The sequence below is a fragment of the Pholis gunnellus genome, assembly GCF_910591455.1.
Source record: "Pholis gunnellus genome assembly, chromosome: 10".
Lineage (NCBI taxonomy): Eukaryota > Metazoa > Chordata > Actinopteri > Perciformes > Pholidae > Pholis > Pholis gunnellus.
Genome location: NC_136537.1, coordinates 10,043,538 through 10,056,023, shown reverse-complemented (window position 1 = coordinate 10,056,023; position 12,486 = coordinate 10,043,538). Strand labels below are relative to the sequence as shown.

The following is a 12,486-nucleotide window of genomic DNA, read 5'->3' as shown; positions in this document are numbered from 1 at the left end:
ATTTGGATTCAGAAGCTTTTTTATTTTATATATTTTTAAAAGTCAGCCTTGAGAGGCATTTTTTTTCCTCAGCGCCTTTGTTTTTGAGTTGCATTTTAAAATAATACATGATTTAATTCTGGTCTTGTTTCAAGAGTTCATTAATTATCCAGACTTAGATTCTTCGTTGATTATAAGCTCTCTAGTGCATTTAGCTTACAGCATTAGGTCTTTGAAATGAGTTACAGAAAGAAAATCTATTTTGTTTTTATCTGCTTATTCTTTGTGAGTTGCAGTTTCAGTTTGTTTTGTCTAAAACACATCGATGGCCGCACATTCTTTACTCGTCCTTTGGGGATAAGGAGATGCTGTCAACTGAATGTATATTCGCTGGAAACAAATCAATTTATATTTGGAAGCAACAACATGCAACGGCTATAATTTGTCTCTGCCTTGCCCGGCGAAGTCTATATATATTTATTGTTGAAATGCCGATGGCCATGTGTTGTTCCACATTTAAAAAGTAGCATTATTCCATCAGAACTCTCCACATGTCTATTCACAATGACTCTTGTGTCTAAACGTGAGCTCCAACGCTCATCTGGAAAGTGTGAAGATGGATAGGCTCATCTGTGTTTTTTTGTCTAAGTCTCCAAAGTGTTTTAATGAGAGTTGATGGAGGCCTGTGTGGCAGATCAGATGGGCTTCATGCTGGGAGAGAAACAGGGAGCTGTGGTGGAGGAGGAGGAGAATAAAGCCTGAGGCTCAGAGCAGAGCAGATCCACACTTGAGACAGCGAGTAGCCGAGCTTATCTCCCTTTCTCTGCCTTTTCCTTTGTCTCTATCTCATCATATGATGCCGAAAGTACCACCGCGAAATCTGCAGTCCATCCCTCACCCTTTTCATTGACTCTGCCCCTGCGTTGACGTGTGATCAGAGCCAACAGCGATGGCAAAATGTCAGATCACGCCAACATTTCCAACAAAGACACACTACCTGTGTCAACAGCAAATAGTTAGTCCCCAGTTTTGGAAGTGACACAGTGACACCTGCCCCACGCAAATGAATGGAATCGTTGCTGACGTGTTCGAGAACAGCAAACAACCTGAAGGGATTTCAAACGCGTGTGAATTATTTAAATACTGTACTGATCCCTCAGGCTTGCCAGAGGAGCTGTGAGATTTCTACTAGAGGGAAAACAAACAGACTCTGGGCTGGTTTATTTGTGTATGCGTACTTGTGAGCGTGTGTTTGTGCATGTTGGTGTGGTACACGTGCAAGTTAACGCCCATATGTCTACAGTCTGCACTGCAGGCAAATGTCTATTTCTACCTTTTGAAGCAAGCGTTCGTGTGTCTCTGGATATTATCAGAGATTGTTCCGGAGACTTGATATTTTATCCAAGGAATAAATAAAGGCTGTGGTTAATAAATGTGAGAGAAAAGACACTTTAGTTCACTGCGAAAAGACGGTGGCCATCTGGTGACAGCCTCGCATCAGCGCTGTTTTTAATCATTCTGTGCCATTTGTTTTGGCTCACCCTCCTCATATCTCATTCTGTCTCATTCTGGTCTGTTCTAATGGTTTAGTTAACATACGGGAGAAGACTCAGCTTTGTGCAGTTATCCATAAAATACTACATCACAACCACAAACTAAAATCGGGAGTTTTCGATGTATAAAATGTGTCAGAAATAGAGAATACGGTGCGGTTATTAATATCCGTTGCATCACCCGCTGCTGTGGCCGAGCTCTCGACCCCCTCCACGGGTCTGTAGATTTCAGTGGCATTCTTTCATCAGCCTTTCGACCACCAGGATTAGGGCTGGTTACTGTGCACACGTGTGTCGACAGTGGGAGCAGAGCGGCAGCCTGCTGGTCTCAGTGGTACTTGTCTACCTCCTCGTGTTCCCCTCAAGGACACAGAAGCCATAGGTGTCCAATGATCTCGGACTGTGTCCGTCAGCAGCCGTTGTCATTTTGAACAGCAAAGCCTTCAACAGGCCCTCCTACTGACCTGTAAAGAATGTCCGGGTCCCCTTTGCTTCTCTCCCCCCCCCCCCCAACAACATGTCCAAATGGGGGCTTGCCACTGGGCTATTGTATTACTTTCCCTCCTCGGAGACCCGTCTGACCTAAAACCTGTGGTGCTGCATGATTGAAAATCAGCTGTGCTGCCTTTTGCAGCGGCGCTAACAATCTCTTTCTGGGGATTTGATAAGGAAAACTGTGGCTGTGGATAACAATTTTCTTATGTGGATTCTGAAAAAGGAAAAGGATTGGCTCTGATTTCCGCCTTGAACTTGAAAAAAAAGAAAATCAAGGAAAGTGTCAATTTTCTTGCTTCACTGCATTTATTGCAACCACTGACGATCTTGCCTCTTGCTTCTCTGCTGTCCAAACACTTCTCTGGTCTCTGCTCCTGTGGGAAGCCTCTCCTGTTTTTGAAATATGTGCAACATGTGTTAAGATTGAGTCAGACAGGCCATCAAGAACTGTTCATGCATCTTCATCTTTCTTTGACTTTCCTCAGCCTTGGGTCACAGCACTTGTGTCTCATCCACATTCTCACGCGCAACACCCTGTTCCCACTCCAATCTCCTCCTTTGAAGATGTTATTTGCGTGGCCGTTTGTCTTGCTTTGTAGTGGAAAAGAGAAGTAGAATTTCATCACCTCATCGGGGCAGATGTTGATCTCGTCTCTTTATTTCACAGTGGTGTGGATAAACTATGGGGCGACATAATATATTCATTAGGATGTAATTCTCTATTCAATCATTCTCGTTCCCAGCCTGGATAATCAGCCCACTGGCCCACGGATGGGTCCACTCAATGCCAAACAAGGACAATTATCTGATTGGTTCTGCTCTCGCTGCCAAATGGATCTGACTGCAAAGAGGCCCGAGCTGTGTCAGCATCTCATCTCACACACTCACACACACACACACACACACACACACACACACACACACACACACACAAACACACACACACACACACACACACACACACACACTCACACACACACACACACTCACACACACACAAACACTCATTCTCTAGCAATCATCTGTGGACAGAAACGGACCAACATGGAGACTTGTGTGGGAGCGGGGTCTAACTGACACACCTGTGCCTCTGGCCTCATACGCTTAGAGCGGCATTTAGCTTGGTATCCAATTGGCTGTAAAACCAAATAATATCATTGCTTGGTACAGTTGTGCAATAACAGAAATCCCTCCCTGAGTGACTCTCACACGTGTGTTTTATTAACCAAAGTCTCTGACCTGCAGCGGGTCAGACCCATTCTCTTTCGGTCGTGCTCCCTGCACTATTTATTGCTAGGATTAATGAGCGCTAAGGTTTTCTTGCCCTTAGGTCAGTCAGGTGGAGGGTTACTGCTGTCATAGAGGTGCACTTGTACTGTGCGTGTGTGTGTGTGTGTGTGTGTGTGTGTGTGTGTGTGTGTGTGTGTGTGTGTGTGTGTGTGTGTGTGTGTGTTGCTCTGGTGATTCTTGTCTGGTCCCCTTCACCCCTACATTTGGGAGAGAGAAAGAGCGAGACAGTGGCGTTTTTCCCCCATGAGAGCTCATTACGGCTCTTTTTCCCATTAGCCCTATGGTAACCTTCCCCAGGCCTGGCGCTGTGTCACTCTCAATATCACTCCCAGCCGCCTGACTCCCCCCCCCCCCCCACCACCACCACCACCACCACAATGCCAAATTACACCCACCTTTTCAGAATGGTCTCCCTCTCTGCGTGTGGTAAAGCTACTGATATTTCTTACAGCAGGGCCCGCACAGAACAATTACTGGCCCATTTCCATTTGTTTCATTTTGCCCGTGTCGATGGCGGTGTGTTTCAAGTTGCGGTGGACAGAAATACACATCAGGTGTAATGTACATCCGCCTCTGTTCAGAGTAATACCACCTGTATTATGTCTTGCATTCAAACGCACTGCAGGTAATGCTCATGTTGCTACAGTAACGGCTTGCTTGACAAAGAAATCAAACCAAGGGGAGATTTGCTTCGTCTCACGAATGTTCATTTTGGAGGATTTTAAAAACGTATCAGCACACATGTGTGTTTGACAGCAGACTAGAGAGCCAATTTCCCAAGGGTCAAATTCTCCTCCCTGTACAGATTTAGTTTGTTGACAGCGGAGTCTACCAGGCCACAGCACCCACGTACCATTGGGGTTTAGCTTTAGTTGCATCTGATTTCCATGTTAAAAATAAACAAAGAACGCAGAACAGAGACAATATGGCTTCCCTCAGCAGTTTTACACGCTTTGGTTTCCCTGCGCATCTGCTGGATTTGAGTGTGTGCAAGTGGATTTGCATGTCTTTGTAATGCTTTACCTACCAGGTTTCCATTTTAGAGTGGATTTGCACAGGATGGCAACAGAGTATTCTTGCAGTTGTTCTCATCTCACACGCAAATACACCACTGCTTTTACACCGCTGTTGCATCTGAACTTCACCGTGTAGAGTTTTAACAGTTCCCACTGTAAGAGGGAGTTATAGCTTGTTTTATTGAAGGTGTTCAGCATGTTTTCCGATCAATAGTTTTCCCTGAGAACTAAGCTATCACTGGTTGAAGTGAATCAGTCTGAGTTTTGCTGCTGTGTGTGTGTGTGTGTGTGTGTGTGTGTGTGTTTGTGCTCACCCGTGTTTTTCATTACGTGTGTTTGCAGTGGACGGAGGCTGGAGCGAGTGGAGCAAGTGGTCGGCGTGTGGCGCAGACTGTTCGATGTGGAGGAGCAGGGAGTGCACCCAGCCCTCACCTGGCACCGGGGGCAAAGACTGCCAGGGACTCGACCTCCAGTCTCTCAACTGTACCAGCGAGCAGTGCCCACAGAGTGAGTGCACTGCCCACCCACATACTGCAAACATAACTGTTCAACTCAGTGGAACAATAGAAGAGATCCCGTTGCACAAGTTATTTCTTTTACCACTTTTCTGCAACAGGATCAGTTGAATGCAGGTTAGTTTTAAATATCTGCTGATTATAGCTGAGCTGATTAGTTGCAAATAAACTCAAAACAACATTTGAGAACACTGATACGATAAAGGAAAAGAAGCCCAAAGTGGAAAATGTATTGAAAATGAAAAGCATGACGGTTTAGTTTTGCACCCTACATCAAATACTATATCAAGTAGATCATAAGCAATACATCAGCAACAGGTTTACAGGATTAGCATCAATTGACCCCTGAACTGAGGCAGGTAGAGAGGCTTTTCCCTTCATGCTCTATGTTTTTAAATACCGTTTCCACTTTGGCATGGTGAGCGAGAGTGTCCTCTCCTCTTTTTATTAGATCAAATAAACATTTTATGGCTCCTTATGGCATCAGTTTCCTGTGATAGATGGAAGGAAAGATGTCCATTTCATAAGACACTTGTACTGGCAGTAGAATTGTCTGCGGACCATTACCGGCTCGGCCCCACCTGCGTGACCTTTTTTCGACGATCAGTTCTAATAAACACTGGTATGACACCCGCTGCTAAGATAATATACAACCTTTTCACCTGCGTCGCTGCCGTGTTGCTCTCTGAGCTATTAATAGAGCTGAGAATTAAACCATCTCTCTTCTGAATAAAACACAACCTGTCAGATAAAGTGCCACGGGTCAAATCAGCCGCGAAAGCACACATGGCCGGTGTGCTGTGCTGTGCTGTGATTTGTGTTTATGCTGTGCGTTTATGTAGTTACAAAGCCAATGGGAAATTCACTTTTTGTGTAAAGTAGCCACTGTGTTCCAACTAATACACTGTGCTCATTAATAGGGCGTGTGTGTGTGTGTACTGTCAGGATAAGAAACCACGAAGCACGGCAGCTGAGTGGAAAGTGGCACCACAGGGCCCACTGCTGACCAGATGGACATGAAAGGACAGCTCTGTCACTCCCTACAGATATCAAAGACAGAAAGATAGTGCAGCTTCCCATCCAGAAATGAGTCTCAGTGTGGTGTCTCATAGAGATGAATCTTATAAATAGTTCTCTTTGGCTGATCCGCATGATAAACACTGGGTTAACATGGGCCAGTGAATTAATAAACTGAATTATGTATCTTGCACCATTTGATGTGATCAGATAGACCGATGCATAGAGAGAGCTGGGGGGGGTGGATTGAGCTTCTGTACGTCACATTGTGTGTATGTGTGTGAAAATGTGTCCGGGTGTGCGCACGCATGTGCGTGTGTCAACCGATAGCTGAATATTGGCTGATGCAGTGAACCAGGGAGCTCTGTCGGCCCATCATCAAAGGTCAGCAGCTCCTCCCCAGAGAGACAAGATATATACACAAAGATGCCAGTCATTGTTCCTCACACACACACACACACACCGAGTCACTCAGTATTTACACTGACAGTGCAGAGCGGAGCGCTGGCCTCTGAAGAATGCCTGTCCCAATCTGTTCCCAGCAGATGTGTTTCCATAGACAACGGCTGTGTGAAGTATTATAATAAGCAAAATAGCAAGATGGTTTTGGCTTGTCAGCAAGTCGCATACTTCAACCATGTCTGCAGGCTATTAGCTGAGATGGAAAACTTCCCCCTGAAACAAAAGGCACCCTCCTCTTCTCCAGTGTAATCGAACAATACGACTGCAGAGTGAGCCGCAGTTACTCTGCCACAAAAGACGTCCTTTGTCTGAGGACCTCACAAACAGCTCTAATCTCCCTCATTAGGCCTGGAATGGCATTCGTTAGATGAGGTTGTTGTCTTTTTTGGTATTGCATATAAGAGAATCAATGTGCAGCGGCGAGCTTTGTGTTACAGCTCAAAAATAAACAGATCTGACCCGGGGAGGATCATTTTCATAAAGCAAACAAAAGCCCAAGATGGAGCTACGCAAAATCTGTGCAGGGAAATAATACGCTGGCAGCGTGCCAGAGCCTAAATGGCAGACAGGTGTTAGAGGGCACAAAAAGGATAGTGGGGAAAAATGATACTGCTCATATTCGTAGGCGCAGGAAATTAGGACAACATGAAAACAATTATTTGGCTTAATGTCTGTAATGAAGGTAATGATCTGAATATGCAGCATCTTGTTTTGGGGGTGTCACAAATGATTTTGCGAAAGCCATCACACTATGAATCTGTCGTCAGTCTATTTTTGACCTAGGCAGCTAATCTGGTCGGCGAAGCAGCTGATGTTTTCGTCATGGGCGTGGGTTTGTCAGAGCGGGGTCACAGGCTTTTGTGAAAAATGACTGAACATTTATTTTGGGCCATATTTCACCGGGACCCGCTGAGGGATGGGACGACTGTATTGTGGAGATAGTAATGGTCACGTTCACTTTGAGAGTTTTAGTAGCCATATTTCCCTGACCTTAAGAACTCCCATGTTATTCATCTTCGGGCAAGTGACTAGGATTGGCCATGGGATGAAATATATTCGCAGGTCTCTTGATAAATGCCCTGGGGGGGAGGCCCAGGAGGCTGCGAAGCTTTTATTTATCAATGCGGGCGAGAGAAAGGAGCAGGTGGAGAGAGTTGAGGACTATCGGGTGCAAGTTTTGTGCTGACTGCCAATGCAGCGAGAGTCCAAACTTCCACAGGATTCCAGGTACATCGCCTCAGAGGAGATGAATTATTATTTTTATGTAAGTCCATACTGGCCCATCTCAAGTCAGTAACTGATCCCCAACCAGCCAGCCCTGGAGCGAGTCTGAGGAGCTGAACTGTAAGCTCAGGGAGAGGGGAACAAACAGAGATTGGCCCAGGGTCAGCTGTGAAAACAGCTCATCACAGCCACAGATTATCCGCCGACGGGTGTCAATCATGAAGACATGTCGCACAAAAAGAGAATCAAAAGTTCTTTGCGAGCAATTACGCCAAGTGGACATGAACCATGGAGTGACGGGCGGCGGAGCAGAAGAGAGATAAATTGGTCGGAGTCTGTGTGGAAGAAGAGGGCGAGAGAGGGCGCGCTAGAGGGGGACTAAAGTAAAGCCCATCCAATTATAAAACCTGATTAGCTATGTCAATTAAAGTGTGATGGATGTCCTTTCAATTATTGGCTGGCATCATGAAAATCAATGGAACAGGGCCAGGAAGAGTACTTGCTGGTCAGGGTTGTAGCGAGCAGCGGGATCGTTTCACTGTGACACCTGGTGGGTCAGATAAAACTTCTCTGTGATGCTCCGATAAACCACCAGAGATTACAGACAGAATGGAGGGAGAGAGAGAGAGAGAGAGGGAGAAAGAAAGAGAGGGACGGAGTTGCCTGATTGACTGACTTTATTGTCTGGGTGCAAGAATGGGGTGTGCAGGGAAAAAGAAGAATAGAGATACTGGATCTCTGCATCTGAGGTTAGCTATAGGTGCCTTTGGTTTGCCCTCAGAAAGTAAACAGCAACTGGCCAATCTAAGGCTATGTTTATCCAATCAGCAGAACCCGGTTGGCCTGTCTCCTTGCTGAGGGGTGTTGTTTTGTCTTTAGTCAGACTGCACATCTCTCTGTAGACTGCAGCGCTAGAAGTCCAAATACCACAGCCTCGTCTGGCCTTTGACTCACCAAGACAATTGGATTTTGGGAACTTTTAATGAGAGGTTCAACCGTAGACTTTCCCCCTTTTTTTTGGAAGGTGGAAGGTTTATCCCGGCCGCTTAGAGTTAAGCACCTCAATGCTTCCCTCAGGGGAGAGAGTCAGAGGAGAGAGGCACGGGCAGAATGAGAGGTGGAGGAACCGTGTATGTATTCTGTAAGACCCTCCATAGCATTGATATGTTCTGTGCACATGTGCTATGTAATGTCAAGAACAAAACACACTTGTGTTTATCTTCAGCCAGTCATTCACAATTGATTGCATGTCAAGATATCCCTGGCATTACATCGGGCCGCCGTAGAGCCCGGCTGCATATAATCCTGCTACTCAAGGTATCAGATTGTTCTGAGATAATCACCCATGAAATAGATTCTGGCATTTCTCTTAAAGACTTGCGTGTGTCAGGCGGCTTTGTCCAAAGGAATGGATTTTTCAAGGGAAGAGGAGAAGGCAAGGACAAATGGATGAAAAGAAATGAACGGAGATGAGTGAGACGCAGACGGAGAGAATACTTATTTGACCATTTTCTCTTCGGTTTTGACTGTTTAGCACTAATTTAATTGTGCTATTCTCATATCACAGATTTACCAACACCAATTAAAATTTGTCAAATCAGTGCTTCCTATGTTGAGCGCAATCCCTGTCAATCAGTCGGATTATACAGTGGCTAAAAAACCCCAATACCATGACAGTCTGGGGATATTCATCAAAATATGTCAACTAATGACACAAACCTTTTTGGACGTGTTACTGCTGGAAAGTAAATCTGTCTCCCTGTTATTCTTTTTCTTTATATTTAAAATGTTCAGTTTGCTCTTCTCCTCCTGCTTCTGTCCTCGTCCTTTTGTTGTCAACTCACCACACGCCAGCCCGCGGCACTTTAACCTTTGCCGTTGTTCTCCGTCCCTCAAAGCTGCACTGCTCAATGCGTCCCCTCCTCGACTGTGTTCAGCTGACAGCGCTACGCCCCCGTGGCTCCCAGGGACAATGGCCCTACACAAAGGCCCCGGGAGCATTCTCCTCCTCCGCCACCAGATTCCCCAAGCCCAAAGAGACAGCCGTAGCAAATCCCATTCTCCTGCAAAACACACAACACACACACGTTGATGTCATCTTCATACTGTACTTTGAGGGGAGAAAGATGCTCCAGCTCCACTCTCAGGCTTTCGAGAGAGAGAGAGAGAGACATTCAATAGGTGCTAAAATTTCCTTCCACCCTTCTCTCTTGTGGGTGTTGTGAGCTTAAAAGAGAAAAAGACAGCGGAGAGAAAAGATATATATTTATACATACATAAACGTATATTGTCCACAGGTTGACATTAAAGCTTTGGGCTTTTCAATATTACTCATACTCGAAGCACCCAAAACTATCCCTTTTAACTCTGCATCGTACAGTCAGGGACAAAGTCATGCAGCATTAGGTGGCAAGCAAGGAATGTGGAACTGATATCATATATTTTATTAACCTATTAACCAGATCCTCAAGTGAGACCTTTGTCTGGAAGATCTCGGCTCCAGCATCACACGTTGGACTTGCCATTCATTACCTGAGGGGAGTTTTTCAGTTGTGCCTAATGATTTCTTTTCCTGTCGTTCTGTGTCCTCCCCTGGCAGCCGTGAGCGGGGCCGAGGACGTGGCGCTCTACGTGGGCATGGTGGCGGTGGCTCTGTGTCTGACACTGCTGCTCATCGTGGTGGTCCTGGTCTACCGGCGCAAGAAGGAGGACTTGGACTCTGACGTGGCGGACTCCTCCATCCTCACCACTGGCTTCCAGCCCATGGGCATCAAGCCCAGTAAGCCAGGTGTGTGGGCACCGCGGCCACGCAGGCCTCCCCCCCACAGCAGTAGGACACTGTTCTTTGTTCTACCCCTCCTCTGTGCGTCCGTCGGTCTGTCCGTCTGCCCACCGTGACCGTGCAGCACCCATCTACATGTACCACTGATTCTGTGTTTGTTTGTGGTTGTGGAGGTGGTGTGAATGTCTTTACAGTGGTTTTCAGTCCAAGCAAGATGTATCCTGTGTGTGTGTGTGTGTGTGTGCGTGTGTGTATACGTGTGTGTGTGTGCCGCAGTAGCTGTTTATTTGTCTGCCTGACACATTATGTTTCGCCACCACCTCATTGTCAGGAAATGTACCCACTCTGTTTACTGCCTGTGTGGAGCCTCTGAGGTTTACCAGCGAGTAATAGAAATACAACTGTCTGAGTTAGATGGAGATGGGGAACTGGGTTGCAGTGCCTGTGATTCACCGTGAAAAAAGCCTTTATACGTTCTGGGTGCTAAGCTGTGTCTGAGTTCTGTTTGGAATTGATTGTGTGGTTGCTAAACAGACAGACACAGAGAGAGCGAGAGAGAGCGGGGATGTGAATTGACTGCCTCTGTGTGGAATTTGTGTTTGTGTATTGTCGGGTGTGTGTGCGTGTGAGTCTTCTGTTTTTCAGCACCATGTGTCTTTCCTGTGTTTGTTTCAGTTTTCGTTGTGTGTTGCGACAGCTTTCGAGAGTGTGAGGTCTGTCTCTGTGATGTACGAGCCCCTCCTCGCCTGCCACTCATGGAGTTTCACACATTTGCTTTTGTCTGTTTTCTTTTCATTATTTTAACAGAGAATTCCCATTTGCTCACCATCCAGCCTGATCTAACCACCACCACCACCAGTTACCAAGGCACGCTACGCGCTCGCCACGATGGCCCTGGGAAGTTTTCAATGACCAACGGGCCTCTGCTGGACCCGCTTCCCAATGGCTCACACACTCTGCACAACGGCAAGCTTAACTCAGACCCTGCTGACTTTGTGAGCAGACTGTCCACTCAGAGCTACTTTAAAACTCTGCCCCGCGATGTAGCGAACACCTCCTACGGGACCTTCAACTTCCTGGGAGGCAGGCTGACGATCCCCAGCACAGGTGGGTTCTTCGTTTTTCAAAAATACTACACTGACTTTTTTTAACATACTATTTAAAATTAAGAAATTAAAAAAATTAATTAATACAAATAAAAATGTTATACTATGAGTTTTTCAACACACTATGCTTAAGCTTTTTTTTCTTCTTCTTTCGAGATACTGTAATATGACTTTTTTATATCTTTTATCCACTTACTATAATATGAAAGTTAGGCTGTAAGGCTTGAATCCAAAGCAAGACGTTACAATCTTTAAGAACTCTTATGAACATGTAAAACAATAGCTTACGCTGTTAGGACACATGCAATTGATGAGGTGTAGGGTTCAACCCCTGTCGTTATCAATTAACATTATATCTTTCATGGTGTACTTAACTGTGACATAAACATGTATATATATATATACTGTATATAAAATATACTTATTTCAACATCCTATAGTATGACTTTTTATAACGTTTTAAACTTGTTTTTCGATGACTTTTTTCGATAAACTATGACTTTTACCCAACCTACTATTCTATGACTTTATGACTTTTGACATACTCTGACTTTTCATGATTTTTTCTTTTTAAAGTGATTGTGTTATCTGGTAGCCTAGGCTGATAGAAGAATGTTTGGAGAGTCTGAGGTTGTGAGTTCAATTATTTTTGTGGGAGAGTCAACTTTTTAAATCTGGAATCCAAAGCGAGAAGTTAAAACCTTTGAGAACTCTTACAAACATGTCAAGCAGTAGCTCAAGCTGTTAGGAGACTGGTGATCATGAGGTGTAGGGTTCAATCCCTGTTTACATCATATGATAGAACATTTTGTATGGCATACTTCATGTGATTTGTGTATATACGTATATGACCTACTTTGACTTATTTCAACATTCCATACTATGACCTTTTATGACCTTTTTGACATGCTATACTATGACCTTTTTTGATGTTTTTCGATTAGCTTCTCTTTGATTTATTGAAGACTTTTTATCAACATACTATGCTTTGACCTTTTTCAACATACTTTAATATGACTTCCTTTACTTTATCGACATGCTATTCTT

General features: G+C 45.0%; 1 protein-coding gene across 1 annotated transcript in view; it reads left to right on the top strand.

Moving 5' to 3' along the window:
• unc5a (unc-5 netrin receptor A) overlaps positions 1-12,486 on the top strand; it is a gene marked incomplete at both ends in the record, with an annotated part of 114,882 nt that overhangs the window by 85,194 nt on the left and 17,202 nt on the right. Inside the window, 3 exons of the mRNA XM_079168111.1 lie at positions 4,676-4,840; positions 10,151-10,381; positions 11,141-11,440. Coding sequence (XP_079024237.1) covers positions 4,676-4,840; positions 10,151-10,381; positions 11,141-11,440 — 696 coding nt within the window. The remainder of the gene's footprint in view (positions 1-4,675; positions 4,841-10,150; positions 10,382-11,140; positions 11,441-12,486) is intronic.